Genomic DNA, 23,894 nt, shown 5'->3' with positions numbered 1-23,894 from the left:
TTGAGTTCAGCAACAGGAGATTTTGGGGATGGATTGCTTTTGTCAAGGCACATTATATCAGTCAGTGAAGAGAGGCCTGAAGTCATTTGCTGGACACAGCAACAAATTGGGCCAAGGTTTCCTGTGTCTGGTCTACTTGTGCTCTGTAGAGTTTATTTGTTTTTCTCCCTTTGCAGCACCGTTTTGTTTATCTTTCTACCTGGATCTGGTCAAGACCCCAACCGGAGCTTTAATTTGGTCTTTTTTAAAACCAATGGTGTTTGGGAAGATCCTCTACACACCAGATACACCAGAAACTCGAGCAATCATGGGAAAGGTATGGCTCTGCTTACACTACATGAAGATATATGCCCTCTCAAAGGGATTTTAATTTGTGTCTGGCACAGATTGGTTTCTTTCAGAAGCAGAACTCTCTTTTCTGACTGTTAGGATCATTAGTCAGGTTTTTCTTTTTGTAGTTCCATTGCTGGTTGTATGAGTTATCCTTTAAATGAATGTTACCTCAAAAAAAGATTGTGTTGTTCTAATATTTATAGTAGTTTTTTTAAGGCTTTCAGTTTAGGAGGCTTCACCTCCATATTTTCAGCTGGTGACAGAGATGTCTCCCAGACCTAATGCTCACCAGTAGTGGCAAACAGGCCAGCAACAGGAGGAAAGCTGATACCCAAGCCTTGCTCCAAATGTCATGTATGAAACTGCATTTTTAAGTACTTTGAAGTGGAATTATGCCAAACAGTGATAGAGTGCAAAGTAAACCCTAAAGAAATGAAACTGAATCTCAGCATTTTAATCTCCTCAATTATTTTTTAAAGCTTTCACATAGGTAATTAATAAATTGAAACTTATATGTTGTTGTGGACTTTTTTTATAGTCTAACGCCACCTTGAAGCAGATGGCTGATCTAGCCCTGAAATCACAGGAATGGCTGGATAAGTCTCCTGCTATCATGAATTCACTGACTAAGTTAAACCAGACGGTTCCAATGATCAAGGTACGAGATCTCACCCTATCTATCCTGTTGTCCCACAGGGAGGATGGCTCCTTTCACTAAGAAAAAAAAAAAAAGTGGTTGGAGTAATGACATGGACACCTGAGCTCATGCTTCTGTCCTGCACTTCAGTTTCCATGCCTGTCTGCCTGTTCCCATCAGAGAAATACTCCTGATTCACCTTTCCATGCAAATCCCCTTTCTGAAATGATATGTCTATAATACGCTGACAGTGGCCTTGCTGAGGGCTGCTGGAGGGCTAAGATGAGCGAGGAATGCTCTTCAGTTTGTAAATTAACTTTCTGCCTGATGGAGTGATCCAGCCAACCAAGACCAGGCAGGAAATGACTTTTTCAGAAAATGAAACAGTATCTATAATAAGCATGTAGCTCTGGGTGCACACATAAGAGCTTGGAGATGTCTTTGTACTTCAGTGAATGTAAATAAAATTTCTTTTTCCCCACCCAAAGAGCCCAGCCTTGGTTGGATGCAGAAATCAGCAGGCTGTAATGCTTTACATACATGGGTCATGTTTGCCACGGTGCAAATTGTCACCTTTTCTTTAAAAACTATGAAAACGAGATCTCTCAAACTCTAAAGCATTCAAAAATAATTTCAGTGGCTGGAATTCATTGTAATTTCCATGGAGCAGAGAGAAAATCCAGAGCAGAAAATGCAAAAGTGAAATGAAATATTCTCTGCTGACTGCACTCGGTGGTGGAATAATGAAATATTCAGCCAAATAAAAAACTGACAGAAGGTCTCCAAACTAAATTTTGGACCCTACCCATTCTGTGCTGGCTGCGTCCACAGGATTAAAAACACACATGAGTGAAATTAACTGAACTTTTAGTCCTCATATTAAAGAGTATACATAATTTTTTTTCCATGGGAGTCTAATGCGTGGTGGAGAGTCAAGAGGCATCTTCTGTTGACTCCAACAAACATTATCTTTCTTCTTTTCTTTGCTAACGCTTTCCCATCTTGAAACACAGAGTGAAGAACAGGAAGTCAAGAAAGGAGCAGGAAAGTACAAATGCTACTGAAGGCAGCTGGTCTGTTGTATTTTAGCAATACACCAAATCAGCTTATGGGATTTGTGGTCAAATGCTTTTTCTCTTTGCTTGTTGACAGAATGCCCTACAGAATCCCTTTGTGCAGGTTTTCATCAAGATGATGGTTGATTTGGATGCAGTTGAATTGCTGGGTCAAATAAACAAGCTTGGTAAGTTGTTTCATGTACCCTACCCTTGTGTTTGTACTTAAGGTCTGGGAGCTCCATAGTCATCAAACTGTAGTCATCCTCCAGCCCTGCTCTGCTCTGGCCAGTATTGGAGATGAGACAGTCTCAGATGTGATTCTAAACTCTTGTGGTTTGTCTATGGGAAAAGACTCTTACAAAGCAAAGGGCTTGTGTGAGATGTTTCTCCTGAGTGCCATAGGAGCGGTAGAATGGGAATCTCTGCAGCTGATTGTGGCCACTGGAGGACACTGTTTAGCCATAATTATCACTTCAAATGAGCTACCTGGGACTCTGATGGGAAATGCTGAGCTCACTTGCATCGCATCAGTGTTTCACTTAAGAGTTTTCCAGAGCAGGGAAGGAAGGGATGAGCCCATGCTGGTGAAGCCAGAAGCATCATTACAAAATATCCCCTGATGGCATTTGGTGTTTTCTGATGGTCTTGAGTGGTCTTTCAAGTTGAGAGTTGCTGATGGGCACTCTGGGAATCAGTGCTACCAGCATTGGTGGACACATTACCTGTTAGTGCACAGCATGGTGCTCATAGCCCCCTCCTAGCTGGTCTCATTGCCCCTGCTCACTTTTCAGTGTGTCCATACATCTCAACATCAATCTGATATATGCCAGAAAAACCTATCATGAGCCAAGAGTAGTTTTAGTCTGTTAAAGTCCAAACAATGTGAACGTGCTGTTCATGATGACCCTTGTGTTATTTTATGAGTAGCATCTCTTATCTGAACTCCCCATAAAATCATCATGCTTGCAGCAGCTGTTCCATATTAGTTACGCTGCATTATGCAGTCACCTTTTAAAACAGCCAGCAAACAGCAGCATCTTTATTAAACTTCATTATCAGGTTTAGTACACACATCAGCACAAAAGACATAACTTTCCCATGATGTGCTTGGATAATGCCCATTCTCCCCTGAGACAGAGCAGCTCAGCAGACGTGTTGATTGCATCAAAAACTATAAGATGCAGAATGAATAGAGAGCATCATACACAGGTTTAGAAACCCAGCAGGTTAGTGGCAACTTCTGATTTGGGATGGCTGTCACATCACATTGCTGGCATCCTCCCAAAGGCAAACTCATGAGCATATTACAAATGATTAACATAAAAATTGGGTCAACAACATGCCTTCATTGCACTGCAAAGTGCAGAAATGCGTTTGTTAATGTTATGTGTGATGTCTTTTCTTCCTTACCGGTGTCATTGTTGGTATAAAGAGCAGAATGATTTGATGGATTTATTTTTTTGCTATGCATTCTGATGCTGTTGGCCTTATTTGTGTTTTTTTTTCTAGATGACATTCGGCTGGAATTACAGAACAACACTGACATTGTTGATCAGCTGAACACATTAGCTACCCTTGCAGTAAATGTGTCCTCCTGCGTCTCGTTTAATCGCATTCGGGCAGTCAAAACCTTAGAGGAAATGGAAAAGATGGCTAAAGAACTCTTTCTAAAGAACGAACTGTTTGCAAGTATGTGGCCAAGTCTCAAGTTCCCCTGTCAACTGAAGTTAGTCTGGTACAGAGTGCGAGTGCAGTCTATGAGGCTTGGCTTTCCACCAGTGACTGTTGTAGTCACAGCTCCCACCACACAGCAGTCAGTTTTCACCTAGAGATCTGGGAACTGCACGCTCAGACTTCCTTGTGGCAGTGTTTTATGCTGTCCTATATATACTTTCTCTTGTACCTCTGTTATCTGTAAAGAAAGCCTTTGGTCATCTGGCGTTTTCTCTGAGTTAATTCTCAGTGGAAATAAGTTCCTCTGCCCTTCGGAGGTCTTTGTGACAGAGTTGCCTTCTCTCAGGCCTCCAAAGGGAGAAGATGCTTTATTGAAAAAGAGACAGTTGAATGTATTAGATGATTGTAAAGATCTTGAGATGCTCCAGTCCTACACTGCAGTATCATCGTGAATCTTTCTGGTCATACCTTTAACATTTGTGGGATTGGATTGCAGCTTCAAATCAGACTTCAGGGAAGAGCAGGGAATAAGAACTTAGACTAATTTGAATGATAGAATGTGTCCTAGTAATTGGAGAATGCAAAAAACCCCGCAGTTAGGATTTACTTTTAAGTCCCATGACCTGTTGGTCTTATACCTCATAATTTAGGTGTAGGTATAAACTTCTTCTATTCTTTGAACTTCAGGCCCTGATAATAATTGTCTATTCTCATTAAAAAAAAAAAAAAAGTTTTCCTCTGTTTGTCCTCCATTCCGTTGTATTTACAGCATGCAGTTTCCTAGCAGGACCTTGCAAAGCTTTTATATTCCCAGACATTTCTCAGCTTTGCAGGAGTTTGTGTGCACAAAAATATGTGCATAGGCCATGAACCATTGTCAATGCCACGCTCCTGAGGCGTGTACTTTACAGCACCACTATGTGAGCTCTGTTGATGGAGTTCAGATGGGCATGTTCATGAGAGGTGCATGTGTAAGGGACATACCCGACAGATTTGTGACAGTCCAAGTTAACAGCAGGGTTTTTCCAACACAACAGGTTGTTTTGAGAGCCTTTCATTTCTGAATGCTCAGTAGGAAAAGATGTGGAGGCTTGGGGCATATTTAGCACCTAGAATCATCAACCACATCTGGAAGTATAAGGAGCTGCAGTGACACTTGATTTCCACTACCAGATCCTTGGTAGTGAACATTAACAGCCTACCCACCTGAGTATTATTTGTGCTGCAAAGAAATGGTATGATGGACTGTAATGTAGACAAGGCTTATAAAGATGAGGAGTTCCTGTGTATCTGTGTGTACTGCTCCAACGCTGTCAGCTCTGAAGAAAAACCTTTTCTTTCTTTCCAAAGGTATCATTTTCAGGCTGCCTTCAAGTTGGAGCAGCCCAACCCATGGGGCTTTGGCCCTCCCTCCTGTACTCAATTACACCATCAGAATGAGCAGCAGGATCACGCAGACCACCAACAGGATCAGGGAGCGCATCTGGACTGTGGGACCACACAACTCCACCTCGCAGAGCCAGATCTACAGCCGGGCATTTATCTATATCCAGGACAGCATTGAAAGAGCTATTATTCAGCTGCAGACTGGCAAGAAACTAGAGGATATAGCTGTTCAAGTCCAGGCCATGCCCTACCCCTGCTACAATAAGGATATGTAAGTTTGTGGGGTTTCCATCTTCCTGTAAAATTTGCTATCCTTCTTTTACTACACAAAGTAGAAATGAGACTGGGTTTGGCAGGACTTGGGTTAAATATGAGCCTTGGCTTGTTCTGCAGGTGTTTACACGCAGACAGTGCAGCAGAACTTAGAAAATATATTTACTGGGCAAAAAGAGCCCCTAGGTTTATGAGCTTTGTTCCTACAGATTGCTATCCAGCTGTTCTATTTGTTATTCATTCCACTGATTCCAGCTAATGTTCAGTGTGTAGTGAATAGTTCTCCATACAGGTGCCTCTCTCACAGGTGCTTTAAGAAGGATAAGAGTGTGAAATTGTACCATTCATTGCCACTGTAATGAGGGAGGACAGAAAAGCTTTTGATGAGCCAAGTAGTTAGGATTAACAGCCTGTTATACTGAGCAGTGCAGCATGAACTGTGTATGGACCACAGTAAGTTTTGAATGGTAAAGCAGATCAAAAAGTTTTCGATCATCTTCCTTTCCACTCATCTTGAGCCAGATCTGAAGCTAATATAAACCACGTCTCTGCCAACTGCAACAGAGAGAAGCCAATCTCTCACAGCTGAGGACTGGTCCCTCTGGCAGGGAAATTTTGGTTGGTGTTGGAAAGCTGGCATCATGGTACATCCTCAGAGTTATTACCCTGAACACAGCTGGTGGCCAAGCAGAGTGGAAAACGTGTAGGGAAGTGATTTCATGTCCATCAGCAGGCTCTGAAGGAGGTTCAGCAAGTAATATTAGTAGGCTGAGCAGTCAGTCCACAATATGAGGGTCTTTCTTAGACCAAGAGTACAGAATGGACACAGGAGCTTTGCATACCTATTGCATGAGCTAAAAGACAATCTAGGAGCTACAGCAGACCTATTAAAATCCTGTTTCAGCCTGTCACTTAACAGCTGGAAACTTATCATCTTTCCTTAACGTAAACGCACGCAAAGTGCCTGCAAGTATGCAAGCAGGTGAGCATTCAAACCAGGTGTCAGCTTCCAGCAAGTGTGTGGATTATTGCTGTGAGATAGTTTTGCACAATGATTAACTGGCTGCTGGAGGCACTTAACTACAGTTATCTGTTCTTTTACTTTTTCTTGGGCTGCTGAGAAAACGGCTTGCCTTTGGGTTTCCCTCCCCATCCTGGGTTCAGAGGGTCATGAGATGCTCAATTATTAAAATACCTAAAGGCTTCCTATTTCCATCCAGCAGAAGTCATCAGAAAATGGCTGCTTATTGATTGTTATCGCATAGTTGCAATCCTGTAGAGAAATGGAGTGAACATATATACCACCTCACTGAATGTATAGGAATACTGGATTTTTAAGGGCCTGGAGATCATGCACAAAGTGATAACGAAAAAGCAACCAATCAAAAAGCAAACAAAACAAAACAAAAATCCCTTCCCCAACACAACAACAACAGAAGAACCAAAACAGCAAAGTAAGAAAGAGGAGAGAAATGGTAGACTGAAATGCCTTTCCATCATTCTGTATAAATATTATGACCTTGTTTGCACAGAAGAAAGAAGAATTTCTTGGAAGTGCTGAGTTTTGGAAACTTTCTGACATTACAAGTTAAAAATGTAATTAAAAAACCCATCATATTGGTTTCTTACTGCTGTTGTATATTAGACTCTTCCTAAGAATTATGCTGTTGTTTTTTTTTTGTTTGTTTGTTTAAGCCAGTTTTAGAAATAAGGGAGGTAAGCATAAGCCCTGCAGATCCAGTGAAGTGAATCTCCTACAATAGGAATTTGCTTTCCATCACAAAAGGAGAAGTTTACTTTTGGCCACCGTTGTACATTCTCTCAGCACACAACTGGCATGGGAAGAAGGCTGTAAGGAGGAGGAACCAAGAATTGTGAAGCCTATATGGTAGATGTAGCTCTGGAATAACCATCCTCTGGAGTAATAGGAGGGACACTCAGGGGAGATGCACTGATATCCAACGTCTGACAGGGAAATACAGCCTGATAACAAAATCAGGTCATTGTATCTATTGACAGGATGGCTGACTGTTGTGGTGTTTCCAAGGGGGATGCACCCACTAGAGTCAGGAGGTGTCACTGCTGGTTTCTGCTCTTGCCAGTGGTGCTGCTAAGCAAAACTGTTTCAGAACCAACCTGGAAAAAATCCCTATGTATTCTAATAATTTTATTTATTTTAACAATGCAGCAGTCTCTTAATAGAAAATCCAATGCAACAGCAAAATAGTCTTTTTTTTTTTTTGTAATTTAATTATACTCCCTGAAAAAAGACATTCCATATAAAGCGTTAATCCTTAGAATGTTTTACATTCAACTAAACCCTGCATTTGCCTTTTACAGGTTCTTAACCAGCGTGACCTACTCTCTACCATTTGCTTTGATGGCTGCCTGGGTGCTGTTTATAGCTGATTTTGTTAAAACTCTTGTTCAAGAGAAAGATCTGAGGCTTTATGAGGTATGCTGAAACTTTCTGGGGCGTGCAAAATTATAAACAAGTTGTCCTTATTAGTGGGTAGTAGATCTCATGTGCAACATTAAATGGAGCAAAACAAACATTAAGGAAAATAATATTGCAAATACCTATTGTTTGACCTGCAGTGTTCGAGTTGTGACATTGTAGGCAATTCAAAACTATAGAAATGCAGGCCATTTGCCCTTCAAGTGGTGAGAATATTGTTTTGCTGTTCTGAACACTGGAAAAATGGGGACCTTAGAAAATTACAAGTTTTCTGAAGATTTAAAGCCCCCTGAAAATTGACTTTGAGTCATACCTACTGGGAACAAAGACATGAAGAGTGACTTACTTCCTATCCTTGGAGTTATTATACTTAACATTTCAGAAGGTGCTACATATTACATCAGCTTCTCTGAAATGAAGTTCTTCGTTCAGGTTGCCTATTGGAAAAAAAAAATCACATTGAGACATAGGGAATTTATTAAATTAGCTCATGTCTTCAGTGTGAACACAGTCAATGGAGATGAACAGCTGAGAACTTTTTGGGAGGCTAAGCTTCAGCAAGCAATAAAGCTCAGGCAGATTTGTGTGTTATCTGGTACCATGGAAACAAACACTGAATCACCAAAGAAGTATTTCCAAGAAAGAGCACCCTATGAACTGCAATGAGATTGACAATAAGAGTGTCCAGTTGACATTCTCTGAATATTGTTTTGGGAACACACTTGCATTGCCTCTGTGATCCAAGGTGTCAGCAATCTTTCAGCTGTGTAATCTGCAATAAGACACCAGCATCTCTCATTTCTTTTGAATTCAGCAAGACAAGTTCACAGTTCTGTATGACTTATGACTTGATCATCAGCTAATATAAATTAATATTACTTCCATATAAATATACAAGTGTATCTATTATTTCTTGCAGGGGGGATGTGTGTGAAGTGGTTCACCAGCTGAATCAAATGGTACATTTGGCTTCAATTGTACCTAAGAGTACTTACACTCATGCCACTGAGTTGAACAGCCTTATCTAATACAAATAAAGTAGCCAAGATGCTTTAGAAAAGTAGCAAATATAAGGCCAGCATCTACTTTGAAACCTGTGGGTTGTGACGCATGATGCTTGCAGATCCTTCCTATGCTGTTCCTTTACAACAGGCTCCTTGCAAACCAAGGGCATTCCAGAAATGTGAGTGCATGGCTTCTCTCTGATTATTAACCTGGCAGTACGCTGAAGTATGAGAGAGCATATTTTGTTTGTGTGCCCTATCCAGACACTGAAAAAAAAAAGAAAAAAAAAAGAAAAACAAAAGATCACTTAGTAATCAGTTACAACGTGTGATTCCTGTTATTTTCCTTTCTCTCTGTAGTACATGAAGATGATGGGTGTTAATGCAAGCAGCCATTTTATCGCCTGGTTCATAGAGTGTGCCATCTTCCTTCTAATCACAGTCACCTTCCTCATCATTGTCCTAAAAGTGGGTGACATCCTTCCTAAAACAAACACAGCGCTCCTGTTCCTGTACCTTATGGACTACAGCTTGTCCATCATAGCCATGAGCTACTTCATCAGTGTTTTCTTCAACAACACCAACATCGCAGCGTTGGTGGGCAGTCTCGTGTACATCCTCACTTTCTTCCCCTTCATTGTATTGCTTGTCATTGAAAATCACTTGAGCTTCTCTGTGAAGAGCCTACTGGTAAGTTCTGCTTTTCAATAACGGGGATTATGTGTGTGGAAGCAAACGTTCACCTTCAACACACTTCAGCTCTTCTTGGGGCTTGTGTCACAAATATACATGTTTGTAGCCTTTTTAAATTCCAACAGTGGGTGCTGACACATGCTACATTACATAACAGAAGAGATGGTTGTGGCCTGGTAGAGGGAGACCTGTGTCCCTTCACTGAAAGCAAAACTTGTGGCATTTTAGTGAGTAACCACTGCCAGCTGAATCAGAGTAGTGTGAGCTGTACACTTTACCCTCTCAAATTGCAAGGCAAAAATAGCTTACCTTCAACCATGATGAAGAGGAAGGCTAGTCAGTAAGGAGTTAAGGTTGCAGGACTGTGAGGGAAGGCTGGTTCTGTTCATTCCTTAGTTGTGTGCACCTCGAATTTGTAGCCATGGAAAAAGAGATAAAGCTTTGTCACTTGCCAAGGGTGGAAATAGGTAGGTGTTAAGTACCAGAGGTCACATTTGTTTTCAAGTTCACCAAATCTGGGAAAGGACACCTTTTAAGTCAAGTAGTAAATTCATTAGCTGTGTCAGGTAACTTTATATCACTACTTTATTTCAAAAGCCTAAGCCCTGGCTGAGGGATAAAGTAGGATACCGGGAGTGGAAGCAGAAAGAAGAAGGACTCTAAGGGGATATTACAGCCCATCATCTGAAGTTCTGCCCATCAGAAGCTTGTTCCACTGCTCTTTGTGTCTGTTGGAAACAATCTTACTCATTTTTCCAGTTAGTGTACCAAACCAGGGAGGTACCTGATGGGTTGTCTGACTTAAAATCTCTTTGAGACTAATTAACAAAGTCTTTGTTTTCAATTTTGTTTATTCCACAGAGCCTGTTGTCTCCAACTGCATTCAGTTATGCAAGTCAGTACATTGCTCGCTATGAGGCACAGGGCATAGGTATGTTTACTGAGAACAAAAATACGCTTTGAGCTTCCATGGTTGTGACATTCCTTTAACTAATATGGACTCTCTTGTATTTCTAAATTCCTTTCTGCAGGTCTGCAGTGGGACAACATGTATAAATCTCCAATGATTGGAGACAACACATCCTTTGGCTGGATGTGCTGGCTCATTCTGATCGACTCTTTCATTTACTTCATCCTGGGATGGTATATAAGAAATGTATTCCCAGGTAAGGATGTGAAGCACTGAGGCTGTTGATGTATTGTTTCGTTTGGAAAACAGTGAGTACAACACTGACTGATTCCATGATCCAGGCACTCAAGCACACACAGGACACCTCTGTTCCTAGAACAATGGAACCATATCTTTGAGGATGTGTAGAGAGTATTAATGATGCTGGGTTAAGGGAGGACTAGGGTTCCTTCTGCTTATCATGTGGGTAGGTGGAACCTCTGAAGAAGCTGAAGCCAAGGACACGGGAGAATATGTTTGCTGTCTGGTCGGTGGAAATGAGAACAGAGCATGTTAGCCAGCATTTGTCAGTTGAGTGATTTTGTGTTGCGTTACTTATATCATCCGATTTCAAAAAGTAATTCCTGCCTTGGGCAAAAGACAGTACATTTTTCTTTTGCTTTTCTTCCCCACCTAATGAAGCAGTCCACTGGCACACAGAAATCTACCCAGTGGAAAATGTAAAGTACTCCAGCCCTCTGGCAATGAAGTTACTCAGAATAACAAATGAGCAAATGCTTCCTATTGTGCCAATTAGGGGAAAATCCCTTCCAAGTATCAGTAGTACATGAAGCACATCAAGAGAGGAGAGATCTCCATAGAGTTCACTTTTGTTGTTTAGAGTGCAGTCCAATAGTGGTGCTTCCTGCAGAAACAGATACCTGAATGAGCTTTCTCTTCTTCTTGCAGGAAGATACGGCATGGCTGCTCCCTGGTATTTCCCACTGCTTCCATCTTACTGGCTTGAATACAACTGGCTCCCCTTCTGGAGTGAGAAACAAAGAGGCTTCATCTTCACCAAGCTCATGTTAAGGAAAGAAGCCAGCTCCAGCAATCAGATATGTATGTGAATACTGAATGGGATAGCGATGCTAGCACATGCTTTAAGTAAACAAAGCCAGATATGAGAAGAGGCACCATGCTCAGAAAGCACATTTCTATGTTAATCCTTACTTTGTAGCACAGGAAAAACTGGAAATTATTACTTATCCAAATGGAGATTTGGCTTTTAAATTGTTTTGTTGCTTTTTTTCTTCCAATTTGATGTGGAAATCCAGTACTGACATTCACATGCATAGCTGTATATATTGTAGTTGAGCGGACACCTTGGGTTCATATACCTGACCCTATAGTGCTCTGTGTAGAAATACATTTTTGTTTGTGAAAGCAAATACATAATTCCACTTGGCAAAAGGAATGTCTGCTGCTTTGTCCATTTTTTAAAATATTTAGCCTATAAAATATTATGAGATCACACATACAAACTTGCCAGTTCTACCTAACAGAAAGTAACTCAATAGCTTTGCTGTATTTCCTCTAATTTTATATACTTGTTTGGTGTAGATTAAGTAGGTGCTCTGAAAGATCTAAATATAAGACCTTATCAGAAGAGATTAATGCTTATTGTCAGAAGTTATAACAAGTTGCAGAAGTGAGAAGGAGAAATCCAGGAGAGCTCAAAATGTCTCAGATCCCATGAAATGTTCTCTACATTCCTCATTGAAAGTCACCTGCTTTTGCTGTGTTATATGCTATCGAAAGCCTTGCTTGTCTCTGAGTTGAAAAAAGGTAACTGTCCTCTCACCCTTCCCTTTGTTTTTGAAGGTGCCCCCCCGCCTCACCTGGAGCCAGAACCCACTGATCTCACCTTGGGAGTCTCCCTCCATGGCATAACAAAAGTTTATGGATCCAAAGCTGCAGTGGACAACCTAAGCCTCAACTTCTATGAAGGGAATATAACTTCCCTGCTGGGACACAATGGAGCCGGGAAAACTACAACCATGTACATGTCCTTTATAGTCGGGATCATTTAGTACCGTTGGGCTCAGCTGGGTGGATATGAGAGCAAGTGGGGCTTTTCAGCATTGGGAAGCTGAATTAAATGCTTTATTAGGACAGATCTCTCTTGTAGTTTTATCGTACTCTTAGATGACCTCAGCGGTCCCTTCATCTACTAGAACTGAAGGTCCTTTTCTGTTTAGGAATATACTTTTTAGTCTGGTAGGATCCCTGTAATACACAGCACAGCAATTGTTCCAGCATTTTGTTCCATGAGGCTTTGGTGCCTGTGGCTGGGTTGCTCTGAAAGCTGTGGGTAGCTTGTGCACCTGTCACATTTGAAGTGATATTAGTGAGAAAGCTTAATAAAGGTATATTTCAGCTGTACAGACTCGTGTGTTGGCTGGGCTGGAATTGCAGTAGGTTAATGCTTTGGTCTTCCAGCCCTTCCAGCATTGCCATTTATAAATTATAGTTTGAGGTGTTGGATAACATCACTAAAAGAAACCTGTAGAACTTGATTTCTCTACTGATATATATATATGCGTCACTCTGAAAGCAACATTAAGCTGATAAATAGAAGCCCCAGAAGAGCCAAAAACAATGAGACAAGACAGATGTGTGCTTCATCTCAGCTTATTATAAATTCATCTCATGTCCTCATTGTAAGTGTAGGCAAAGGTGATGTACAGAAAAGTATAATAGCTTCTTGAAACTTAGTGCAGGCTTCAAATCCTGAGTAAGGTCACAGGGTACTTCTCCTCTCCTTTTTAATGAGAGTTAAAAGTCCCAGGAGAGAGTGCAACTCAGGGATGGCGAAGGGCAATCTGAGATGCATCTTCTCCCTTTAGTCCTTTGCAGGACAGCTCTAAAACCAGCCTATATTGTGCAAGTAGTCATTCCAAGTAGAAGGTGTTTGACTCAGGTCTGCTAGGTACTACTAGGTAGGTAATTATTAGCTTGAACTAGATGAAATTGCTGCCCTCGGTGAGGTGCCTTGTCAGGAAATCCTCCCCCGTTCCTTCTTAATAATGGCAGTGAAATCAGGTTTCTGTGCCATGCTGTGGTTAGTATGATGAAGATGTGGTTTTCAGTCTCTGAAGTGGTTAGCAATGTGAGACTGTCTGGATACTGCAGACAAACCCCAAAGAATGAAGAGTAACTGCATTATGTGAATTCCCAGTGATTAAATTGGAAGTGAAGGGCATTCATGAGTATTGATGTAAGGAACATGCAGTGGTCTGACTTAGGGGAGGGAGAGACCAAGGAAGATAAAAGCATATGTGAAAAGTAGCCAGAGCTCAGTGTGTGAGCTTGGTACTTGCCCTCACAATCCCACAGATGGGGGGGAGGGAGGGGGAGGGAGGAGGATGTTCTTTGATGTTAATTGGGCACTGCTCCACCAAAGCATGGAGAGACTGCAGAAGAAGCTGTGTTCAGTGATTTCTGGCTGCAAGGAGTGTGCTAGTAATGGAAGGAAGCTTGGCAAGTAATGATAACTACAGGAGAATGGAGAAAAAATACCTATGGCTTTCTCTTCTTTTGTTTTTAACTTCCTTTTCTATTCATTTTTCCCTTTCAGATCTATTTTGACTGGGTTGTTCCCTACATCATCAGGCACTATCATTGTCTACGGCAAAGACATCAAGACTGATCAGGAAGTTATCAGGAAGAACATGGGTATCTGTATGCAGCACAACGTGCTCTTCAACTACCTTACCACGAAGGAGCACCTGCTGCTCTATGGGTACATCAAAGTCCCTCACTGGAGTAAAGAGGAGCTCTACCAAGAAGTTAAGAGGTATAAAATCAGCAGGGTGGGAGAAGAGAGAGAGGGCTGTGAAAATTATGTGTAGTAGCACCACTGCAAAGCTCAAATGAATGATTTTGAGCACTGCTGCAAATCCAGTCTAGAGTTCAAATAAATGCCTTGATCTGACTGGAGGACTACATTAAGTGTTGAAATCTGTGGCTGTAGGAAAACAGCGTTTCTTCTCCAGCAGTTCACAAGCTTATGTGGCAATTCTTTGGAGATGAATTTATAAGCCTAAGGGTCTGGTCCTTGGTTCTTTATGGTTTTCCTCAGAAAGAGATTTAATCAACCAGTTAGAAGATGATGCCAGCTTTACTGATTCTGCGGAGAAGTGAAACAGCCAAAACATCCCAGGGAATTTGGATTTTGGTAATCTCTGTTGATGAGATTGAGCCTTTAACCTTGACTTGTCAGATGAAAACTTTGAAAACATCCTAAAGAAAGTTTTTTTTTTTTTTTTTAATTAAAATCTCAGTGGTTGAACTACGTATAGGATGAATCATCTCACTGCACTGTGACCATTCAGTAGAGCAGACTATACTTGAGCAGTTCTTCATTTTCAGTTACATTTTTTGGATATTTTCAAATATTCTGCTTTTAAAAGTTGCCGCACTTGGAGGTTGTTTTTCCTTTGTTTTGAAGGACTTTGAAGGAGACTGGACTCTACAGCCATCGTCATAAGCTGGCTGGTTCCCTGTCTGGTGGGATGAAGAGAAAGCTGTCTATAGCTATTGCTCTCCTGGGTGGATCAAGGGTAGTGATCCTGGATGAACCAACCACAGGGGTGGATCCGTGCTCTCGTAGGAGTATTTGGGAAATTATCTCCAAGAATAAAAAAGGTACTGTGATGAGATGAGGTGCTGTCCAGAGGCAGAGGTGCTTTGTGGTTTTGAGCTGTGGGTTTTGGAGACCATAGGGAACCAGTTGTGGGGGACTGGAAACACCTTGCAGATCCTCTGGATTAATTCTTCATTCTTCTTGTAAATTCACACTGTCGTTTGAAAAGTATCTTTACCATAATGCATATTTTACAATAATATCTTTCAACTCCTCAGTAATGTTACTTTTCATCTAATTATTATTAATTCTCTAAAAATGCAGCTGATTTTCACCTGATACTCTACATCATTCAGTGCCGCTTTCACCTGTTTCATGTAATCCTGCACATTTGTTCTGTGTGGGCTGACATCAGCTTCCTCTTTTCCAGGCAGAACTATCATTCTCTCTACACATCACTTAGATGAAGCAGAAGTACTGAGTGACCGAATTGCCTTCCTAGAGCATGGAGGGCTCAAATGCTGTGGGTCTCCATTCTACCTCAAGGAAACTTTTGGTGATGGATATCACCTAACGCTCACAAAGAAGAAGGTTTGTGTCAGAGTTGGTCCTAAATCTTCAGCCTCTTCTCTAGATAAATGTATGATTTTATGATAGACATCCTGGGTGGGAAACTGCATCAGTTGGAAGCATGGAATGAAGTGAGTCATAGTGTCCAACAGAACTGAAGTCCATTGCAAAAGGTTCATATCAGTCTTAGATTTCTGCAGTGAAATGTTTATTCCAATCTAATTTCTACTTTGTGGAATGTATTCTTTCTGCAACCTTTTTTATTGTGGATTGAAAGTAGGATGTGTTGGGTAGCCCTGCTACCCAAAGCCATGCAGCTCTAACAGATAAGGCCAAGGTATGAATCTGAGCCTTCTGTGTCCAGGTGCAGACCTCTTCATCTTCCCTTCACTGCTGGACCCTAGCTTGCTTTCATGTCCATTGTGCACATCTATTGGCAGGAGCTGAGAATGGTAGCAGTCCCAAGGTGGTTGTGTTTGATGCAGAGGCACCGAAGAGCTATGGAGGGTCTGCATGTGTGAGCACACTTCTTCTCAGGAAGAGATACTAACAGAGCATCTTCCTTGAAGCAGAGGGACCCTCTCCAAGCCAGCCCCCAGGGAGGCCATCAGACCTGCTTCTGGGGCTCTTGGAAGCAAGAAATTCAGCTCTCTGCTTTGTTGGAGAACAGGGCCTCCTTGATGGTTAAAGGCAAGGCTGGATGCAGTGTGAGTTCTGGAGTTCGGATTTATCAGATTGGAAGAGATCCATTGATAGTACCTGACCTGAGGCAAAATGTTCTGCTCTTTGCAGGGAGGGCCGAACTCTGCCTTTAAAGCATTTATTATAGTGCTGTTTGTAGGCCAGCACACTGAATAACGTATGAATACCATAAGAGATCAGCTCGTCATCCAAATTATTGGCAGCGTAGGTAGAGAAAATGAAAGAGGATCCATGTGCAAGCCCTGTACTTCACAGGGAAAACAATTGTGTTTGTGCTGGCAGGCAAGTTCAGGTGTGAATTCTCCCATGTGGCTAGACTTTTTCTCTTCACTATAAACATTCTAGCTGGTGCAAAGTGGTCCATCTGTCCCAGCCCCGGTATGTCTGCTGTCAAAGGGAGCCCAGCAAGGCATGGATGAACCAAGATGGGCTCAACATAGTCTAGAAAATACCCAGAGCTCCTCCTGAGTACAACAAGGGGCAGGGAGTCTGTGCCACATCTCCCAAGTCTTCTTCAAATGATGGAAACCCGGGTTCATCTCCTTTTGGTATTAAAAATGAAATGCTGCATGTCTGTGCTGAGATCACCCACCACCTACTCTTCAGGACATGTTCCAAGCTGAATCCTTCAGCAGGAATTTTGACCTCAGTGCCGTCTGGTTGAACACAGAGTGTTTTCCTCCTTTTTCAGAATATGATAGAGGAATGTGACACCTCAGCAGTGACCTCCCTGATTCAGTCCCACCTCCCAGAGGCTTATCTTAAGGAGGATATTGGTGGAGAGCTCGTGTATGTGCTTCCTCCCTTCAAGTCCACAGTCTCAGGGGCCTACCAGGCACTTCTCAGAGCCCTTGATACCAGCTTGAGTGATCTCCACCTTGGTTGCTATGGGATTTCAAACACAACTGTGGAAGAGGTAAGAGGTGGTGGCAGGTTCTGGATGTAGGATTAACAGGGGAGGGAAGAAATGGTTTTGTTACTCACTGTGCTACAGTTATGAACGTGGGAAGGTGTAGATGTATGCGTAAATCTATACGTCTAGTAATGCACCAAGCATACCACTGTCTTACCTCTCGTCATTTCACCTAGAGAACGAGATGTTGGAGTACTGAGTATTTTGGACCAATTTTCCTTCATGTTTTCTTGTTCTGTAGGTGTTTCTCAATCTGACAAAAGAGCTTGGGAAGGACCCACAAGAAGATGCAGGACTATCCCAGCAAGTGCCTGGATCCAGCAGCCAAAATGGTGGTGACGAAATGTCTGTGAGCACGGATACTTTCACAGAAAGAGACGGTACTAAATTACCTCCAGGTTTTAATCTAGATTTGTCAGAGATACAAACAGTGACAGATGGACTCTTTCTTGCTTAAAAACACATTTCGCCCAACCAGGAACACAAAGCCACTGATTCCCTAGAAGCACAGCACTCAACAGTTGCCTAGATCCACTGGTTTGGACCATCTGAACCACAGAACAAATTACAGAGGGGTTTTGTTTGCATCCATCTCCCTTTAAATTGATTCCAGTTTTAATCTAGTCAAATACCATGTGTGGGTGAAGTAGCAAATGTATAGCTATGAAGGCAATTGCTGTAATTGATGCAGAGAATTATTTCTACGCAATTAGTAGAATTTGAGAGAAACTTCATGGGAAAAGCAGCACAGTTCTGAGCTCTATCTTCCCCACTGCTTTTTGTTCTGTCCCAGCGACTGCAGTATAAGTTATGTAGGAAAAGGGGCCACACGTTGGGATAAATTTACCTTCAGAAGAGAAACAACAGTATCTGTATGTTAGGGATTTGAGAGCTGCCCAAGGTGGCATGTTCCAAAAAACATCCTGAACATCCCTTCTGACAAACTAGAGACGTTTTTTGCTTATGGATATATCATTTGTAGTTAAGGAAGTTGCTAAGGGACAACACAGAGGTATTTTCATACTCACTTCTCAAAGCTGACCTGAACTGTAAAATGGACAAATCCATAAGAGGTAACACAGATGTGTAGAAAAGTGTTTTATGATACCCCTAACGAGAGCACTGAAGATGATTTGCCTTGTGTTGTATTATACAGGTTAATATTTCATAAAGAGGAATAGGTTGCATCGGGTTCAGCTCTGCTTTTATCATGCTGCAACCTTGTCCATGCAAGTGATTGATTAGTTTATGTGCCTTGTTTTCTTGTTCCCTAATGAATTCTCTTATTGATTTGCCTCAGGACGTGCTTTCTAAATGATGAGAATTTTCAGTTTGCAAATACGAAAGTTGTAGCTGAGTAGGGAGGGTGCAGATAACTTCTTGTATCTGGAAGTCTCTGTTCCTCTTGCAAGATGTCAAAATATGTATGCTACATGTATGCATTTGCAAGCAAGCAAAAAACTGCTGTTACATGAGCTCGTGACTTGAGCCAGAACCTGAGTTCTGTCCAAATAGGGTATGGTCCAGCTTAATAGTTTTCATTTTTCCATCTGAAAAGGAGAACAGGCAGCCAAAGTAACTCCCAGGGTCCAATGAGCATCAGTTCTCTGCATTTCATGAATATTGTTCCATGATAAAATATGTTCTTTTGTACCCAGATCAGCTCCTGATCAGATCTAAGAGGCTGCAGGGTTTGCCATTGCTGCTTAAGAAGACATCAGCTTTATTCATTAAGAGATTCCACCATACCCGGCGCGATGTCCGAGGCTTCATTGCTCAGGTCGTCCTCCCTGTCCTCTTTGTGATGGCAGCAATGGGACTTGGAACGCTGAGAACTAAGGAGACTGAATATCCAGAGCTGATTCTTTCCCCCTCTCTGTATGGCACATCTGACCAGGCAGACTTCTTTGGGTGAGTGGTGTTCCTTTTCAACCTTCAACCCATAAAGGCTCAGTTCTTATTATCGGGATTGTTTCTCAGCAAATACAGTGGAAAGGTGTTATACAGACAACACAGTGATAAAATCCAGTTCCTAGGGTTAGGGGTATCTCCTGGGGAGATGGCTTGGCTCACAACAGCAATCAGAAAGCTTTAGAAAAACAATATTGAAGTTGGAATTAACTGTGAAATACGTGAGAACTACTCTGTCGTGTTGTGTTTGCCATTGGAACCATCTGTCCCTGTCCCCATCCATCCTGTCTCAAAAGGATTTTAAAAAAGTATTTAATCTTCCTCAGTCTGAAATGGAGGTGCAGCAGTAGTTGGGTACAACATTACAACTATAGGATCAAGTTCTATCCATCTTGTGAACTGTCTGATTGCCCTCCTCTGTCAGTACAGGAGGACATGCTGTGCTGTCCAGGACTCACTAGTCCAAGGCATGCAGACATCTGAAGGACATGATTAACACATCACCACTTACTGATTTAATTGTGCTTAAATATCTGGTTACCAAAATGAATACAATTTGTATCATTCCGGTTTCATGAGGTAAACTGCATTTCTCCAGTGGTTCTTTAGAAAGCAATATAAAATCCATCTCTAACGTCGTTACAAATCACACGCCTGCTGTCAGATGTTCTTTCCTGGGACTGCTCGTGCCTTTCTGCTTCAGTACTGCTGGATGGGCGGATGAGCCACGTGTCTCTGAGTCCTCTGTTCTTAAGGCTCTCTGCTTCTCCTGGTAGATCGTTGCAGGGGAGACAAATGCATCTTCCTGAATGACCTGAAGCGAATGGACTTCACTGGTGTCAGAGCTGATTGAGATGAGACGAGAAGTCATGTCTGGAAATGTCTGTGGATGCTTTTTCCACGGAAACAGTTTTGATTGTTCAGAAGTTTCTCTGTATGTTACTTAGATCTGGAGGCAGTGAGTCACTGGAGTAGGTGTGCAACTATAAGCAATGAGCATCTCTTTTAAACCTGTGTGTCTGCTCTCATGGTGCTGCATGTACTGAAGTAGTTTGCAGGGTTAGCACCAGGAATAATCATTTATTTAGCATCCTAAATAAATCCCGTTTCTTTCAGACAGCTTTCCTCTGCTCAGTGGTAATGGAAGTACCTTGAATATTTTCCTTTTTTTTTTTTTTTAATTTATTAAACTGCAGGAATTTCAATGAAACAACAAATGCTTTAGTTGCTTCCATGCTTTCTTTTCCTGGGACAGATAACACGTGCATGAATGAAAGCAATTCGTAAGTACTTCTTGTCTTTTTTTTCCCCATTTACATCCTGAGTCTGAAAGAGAAATGATGTAACACCATTAGCCAGCAGACCCTCATTCCATCCTTGATCATCTGCAGAATTTTCATACGTGGATGCCAGACGAAAAAAAATCTCTTGCCTCTTTCCAGACTGACTTACAGACTCTTTAAGCTCACTACAGATGTCTGAGTGGCCTTTGGCAGGCTGGTGCAAGCTTGCTCTGCTCATAGCAACATTCTCAACGTAGCTATTATCCATAAATCAAAGCTGTGCCATGAGAACTGGACTGTTTGAGGCTCTGAGAATGAACATTCAATAGTAATACAATCCTGGGCAACTTATGTATTCAAGTGTGCCTCACATCAGCACGCAAATGTTTATGCTGAGTATTTGTAGTGGCTGCTGTCAGTATGGCCCATTGCAGCACTCCCTAGGTGTAGCCCCCATTTCTGCATTGGAAGATGATTTTAGCTATGGCCAACCACTGTAGGAATGAAGCAGTGTCTGGATTCTTTCAGAATCAGCTAAATGAATCCAGGTAAGAACTGTGCTGAGGGTTCTCTACCAAATCAGTGGGAGGACAGGTATATCCAGAGCAGACAAAAGGAGGTCTCCTTTTCTGTTGAAGCTACTTACTGCCATCTTAGTAGCATTTGCACATCTGGCTATAGAGACCCTCAGAGGAGAATGTGTTCATTTTCAGGCAGTGTTTAAATGAAGACATGCTTGGCCCATGGATCACCAATGGAATCCCCTCAACAAAGTATTCTGCCTGCAACTGCACTGATGGCATCCAGGTAATTTGGAAAAACCCAAAAGAGAGGGAATTTGGTGGGAAACTAGCAGGTTGTGAATGGGGATCTGTGGGAACTTGGTATTCAAAATCCCACCTGTCTCTTTCTGGTCTCGTTGATTTTGTACTTTGGATAATGACTGAGTGCACCAGCTTGGGGACAGGAAAGGAAGAAGTAACCTCAGAAGATTTGCATGCTCGTATATCTGCCTTGCTCACCTCCATGGGAAAAGGTTTAATGGTGTTTTTGAATGTTGTATGATTGTCCCATTTAGCAGAGGTGAGTGTATATTCGAGAGGAAAATTGCAGTTTATACAGCACCGTCATTACATGAAAGCACAGCTATTATTGCTGTTTGCTCTTCAGAATTTAACTTTATGCACAGTCTAGATTCATCTGTTTGCACCATTCCACGTTATGAATAGTGGTGATTAATAATATTAGTTACTTACATTGCAAAGGGTCCTGCTGAGCTCGATGTCTTTAGATGCATACGGGGGAAAGGCAGACTGTGACCAAAAAAGGTTAGAACTTAGTGTGTCCAGTTTAGGATAAACTCTCCTCCCCACAGTGCTGCTCACTTGTCTTCAGCTTTATTCCAGAAGGAAATCAAACTCCAGGCCCAGCATGATACTGTTTGTAAGATAAAGCATGTACTTAGTCAGAAGTTCCTAGACATTTCTTAAAGCACAGCCATTTTATGCACTTTACTGGGCATGTACTTAATTTCACATCGTTAGAAGTACTGGCATCAATTCTCTGTTAAGTCAGGGTAACGTTCAAAGCTGATTCTCACCTCTAGCAGGCACAGGCAGGTGTTCCTCAGCGTGAAGGCAGCTGTTTTGTGTATTCTGATGTAGAGTTTTGAACAGATACACAATAGGGGAGGCCAGGATATTTGCTATGGATGAGCTGAAGGAAGCAGCCAGCATGCTGTCCGGTGTAGGACGCTTCAACCTTATGAAACAGTCGATGCAATTTTGACCCTCAGTGTGTTAAATTATATATTCGGGACTAATCCGAGGTTTCTCTGAAGCTCTGAAAAATATTCCCAATGACTGACAGTAAAGTTAAAATGTAAAGCCTAGCTGCTGTGAAATGCGAGATGAGAGTTTGAGGCCACCGTGGAGTTTTGTGCTCCGTGAGCTGTTTTGCCTTCTGCCGTTGTCAGTGCAGTCGCTCTGAAGCTCTGCTAAAAAGGATCAGAGTTAATTCAGGAAAAATCTTCCTACCTAGCATGAAGCACATTTCAAGGTCTCGCTCATGTCAGTAAATCTGAAGTGAAGACTCAAGCAAAGGTTGTTTTGAAGCACCTCTCTAAATACATTGAGAACAGCGCACAGGGTTGGATGCTGTGTGTCTTGGCACTGTGGTCTGCAGATCTCCAGCTTCTGTAAGAACTGGTCCCACGACCAGAATGTCACCGTTGTCAGCTCTCAGCCCTCTCCTGCTGTGTGAGGTTTACAGTTAAAGCACAATCACTGATGTCTTTGTTCCCTTGTCTCCTCTCAGACATGCCCACAGAAGAACTATACCCCCCCTCACAGAAGGACCTTCTCTACACGAATGCTCTATAACGTTACGGGGCACAACGTGGAGACCTACATTCTGGCAACCACCAAAGACTTCCTGCAGAAACGGTATGGCATGCAGCTCCAGTCGTTCTCTCTACTGCGCTACGAGCATCCTTTTAGACTTATCATTATCCCTTTACTTAAAGAGGGGATGCTATGGTCAGGGCTTAACAGGACCCCTCTGCTGGTAGCTTCTGTGAATCTAGTGGAAGGAGGTAAAATGCACTAGAAGCACAGAGTTAAAGATGAAGGTTTTGTGTAAGTGTCCCGCTTGATCATAGCAGAGAGCAGCTGGGGATAACATGACAGTCACCTGATGAGCTGGTGGCTGCAGCCACACATGAGCCGTTGTCTGGCTCAGAAATGTTTCTAAGGAGGAAAATCTGACACAGCCTGTCATGACGTAAACCGTGGGGAGAGATTCTCCTCTAAGTTTAATTGTCTGAAGAGTCTTGGTGTGCACTTCTCTTAAACAAATGCCAGTGTTGGAGGGAAGTTAGAATTCAAGTGTTTTCTTGCACCATGGGGCTGTTAGAACTATTATTGTGTCTGGAGCCTGCAGTGCAGCTGCACAGCATGTTGTAGGGCAAAAATAGCCTGCCACTGAGGTTGTCAAGGAATATGTTCACCTGTCCATTGATCTAACCTGAGCTGCTCATCTTCTGGGAAGGAAGCAATCATCTTGTTTCAATGTGGTAAGCAAGCACCTCCAAAGCACTTCTCAAACTGAGGCAGTTTTGTAATAACACTGCTGAGTTTGTTTCCCTTTTTTCCCCAAATATGGGCTCCTGCAGCAGTGTTAGCTTGGCATATCTCACGCCACGTAGTGAGATAAGTTCTTCTCTTTCAAGTCAGTCTACATTTAATTGACACTATGGTGACATGGAGTGCATGTATGCCTCTGAAGAGCCCATGCTAACATACACCAGCCATGCTGTTTGCAGCTTCTGGGTGAGCGTGACAGTGCATCTCCCTCTGGATTTTTCATTCAGGTATGGTGGCTGGAGTTTTGGGATGCCTTTGACGAGAGATCTCCAGTTTGATATCAAGCCAGTGCCCCCCAGCAGAACATTGACTAAGGTAA

General features: G+C 42.2%; 1 protein-coding gene across 3 annotated transcripts in view; it reads left to right on the top strand.

Annotated features, from left to right (window-relative positions):
- ABCA12 (ATP binding cassette subfamily A member 12) overlaps positions 1-23,894 on the top strand; it is a 102,092-nt gene that overhangs the window by 60,405 nt on the left and 17,793 nt on the right. For all 3 annotated transcript variants that reach the window (XM_025152382.3, XM_015289304.4, XM_015289303.4), the window contains 21 exons: positions 177-316; positions 872-991; positions 2,123-2,213; positions 3,538-3,717; positions 5,053-5,359; positions 7,702-7,816; positions 9,184-9,513; positions 10,378-10,447; positions 10,548-10,682; positions 11,375-11,527; positions 12,290-12,467; positions 14,046-14,264; positions 14,919-15,115; positions 15,484-15,644; positions 17,017-17,241; positions 17,480-17,618; positions 18,897-19,149; positions 20,346-20,432; positions 21,146-21,239; positions 22,749-22,876; positions 23,803-23,890. In XM_025152382.3, the coding sequence (XP_025008150.2) occupies positions 177-316; positions 872-991; positions 2,123-2,213; positions 3,538-3,717; positions 5,053-5,359; positions 7,702-7,816; positions 9,184-9,513; positions 10,378-10,447; positions 10,548-10,682; positions 11,375-11,527; positions 12,290-12,467; positions 14,046-14,264; positions 14,919-15,115; positions 15,484-15,644; positions 17,017-17,241; positions 17,480-17,618; positions 18,897-19,149; positions 20,346-20,432; positions 21,146-21,239; positions 22,749-22,876; positions 23,803-23,890 (3,410 nt within the window). The remainder of the gene's footprint in view (positions 1-176; positions 317-871; positions 992-2,122; positions 2,214-3,537; positions 3,718-5,052; positions 5,360-7,701; positions 7,817-9,183; positions 9,514-10,377; positions 10,448-10,547; positions 10,683-11,374; positions 11,528-12,289; positions 12,468-14,045; positions 14,265-14,918; positions 15,116-15,483; positions 15,645-17,016; positions 17,242-17,479; positions 17,619-18,896; positions 19,150-20,345; positions 20,433-21,145; positions 21,240-22,748; positions 22,877-23,802; positions 23,891-23,894) is intronic.

This window comes from Gallus gallus, chromosome 7 (genome assembly GCF_016699485.2).
Source record: "Gallus gallus isolate bGalGal1 chromosome 7, bGalGal1.mat.broiler.GRCg7b, whole genome shotgun sequence".
In the NCBI taxonomy this organism is placed as follows: domain Eukaryota; kingdom Metazoa; phylum Chordata; class Aves; order Galliformes; family Phasianidae; genus Gallus; species Gallus gallus.
This window is presented reverse-complemented; position numbering and strand designations above follow the sequence as displayed.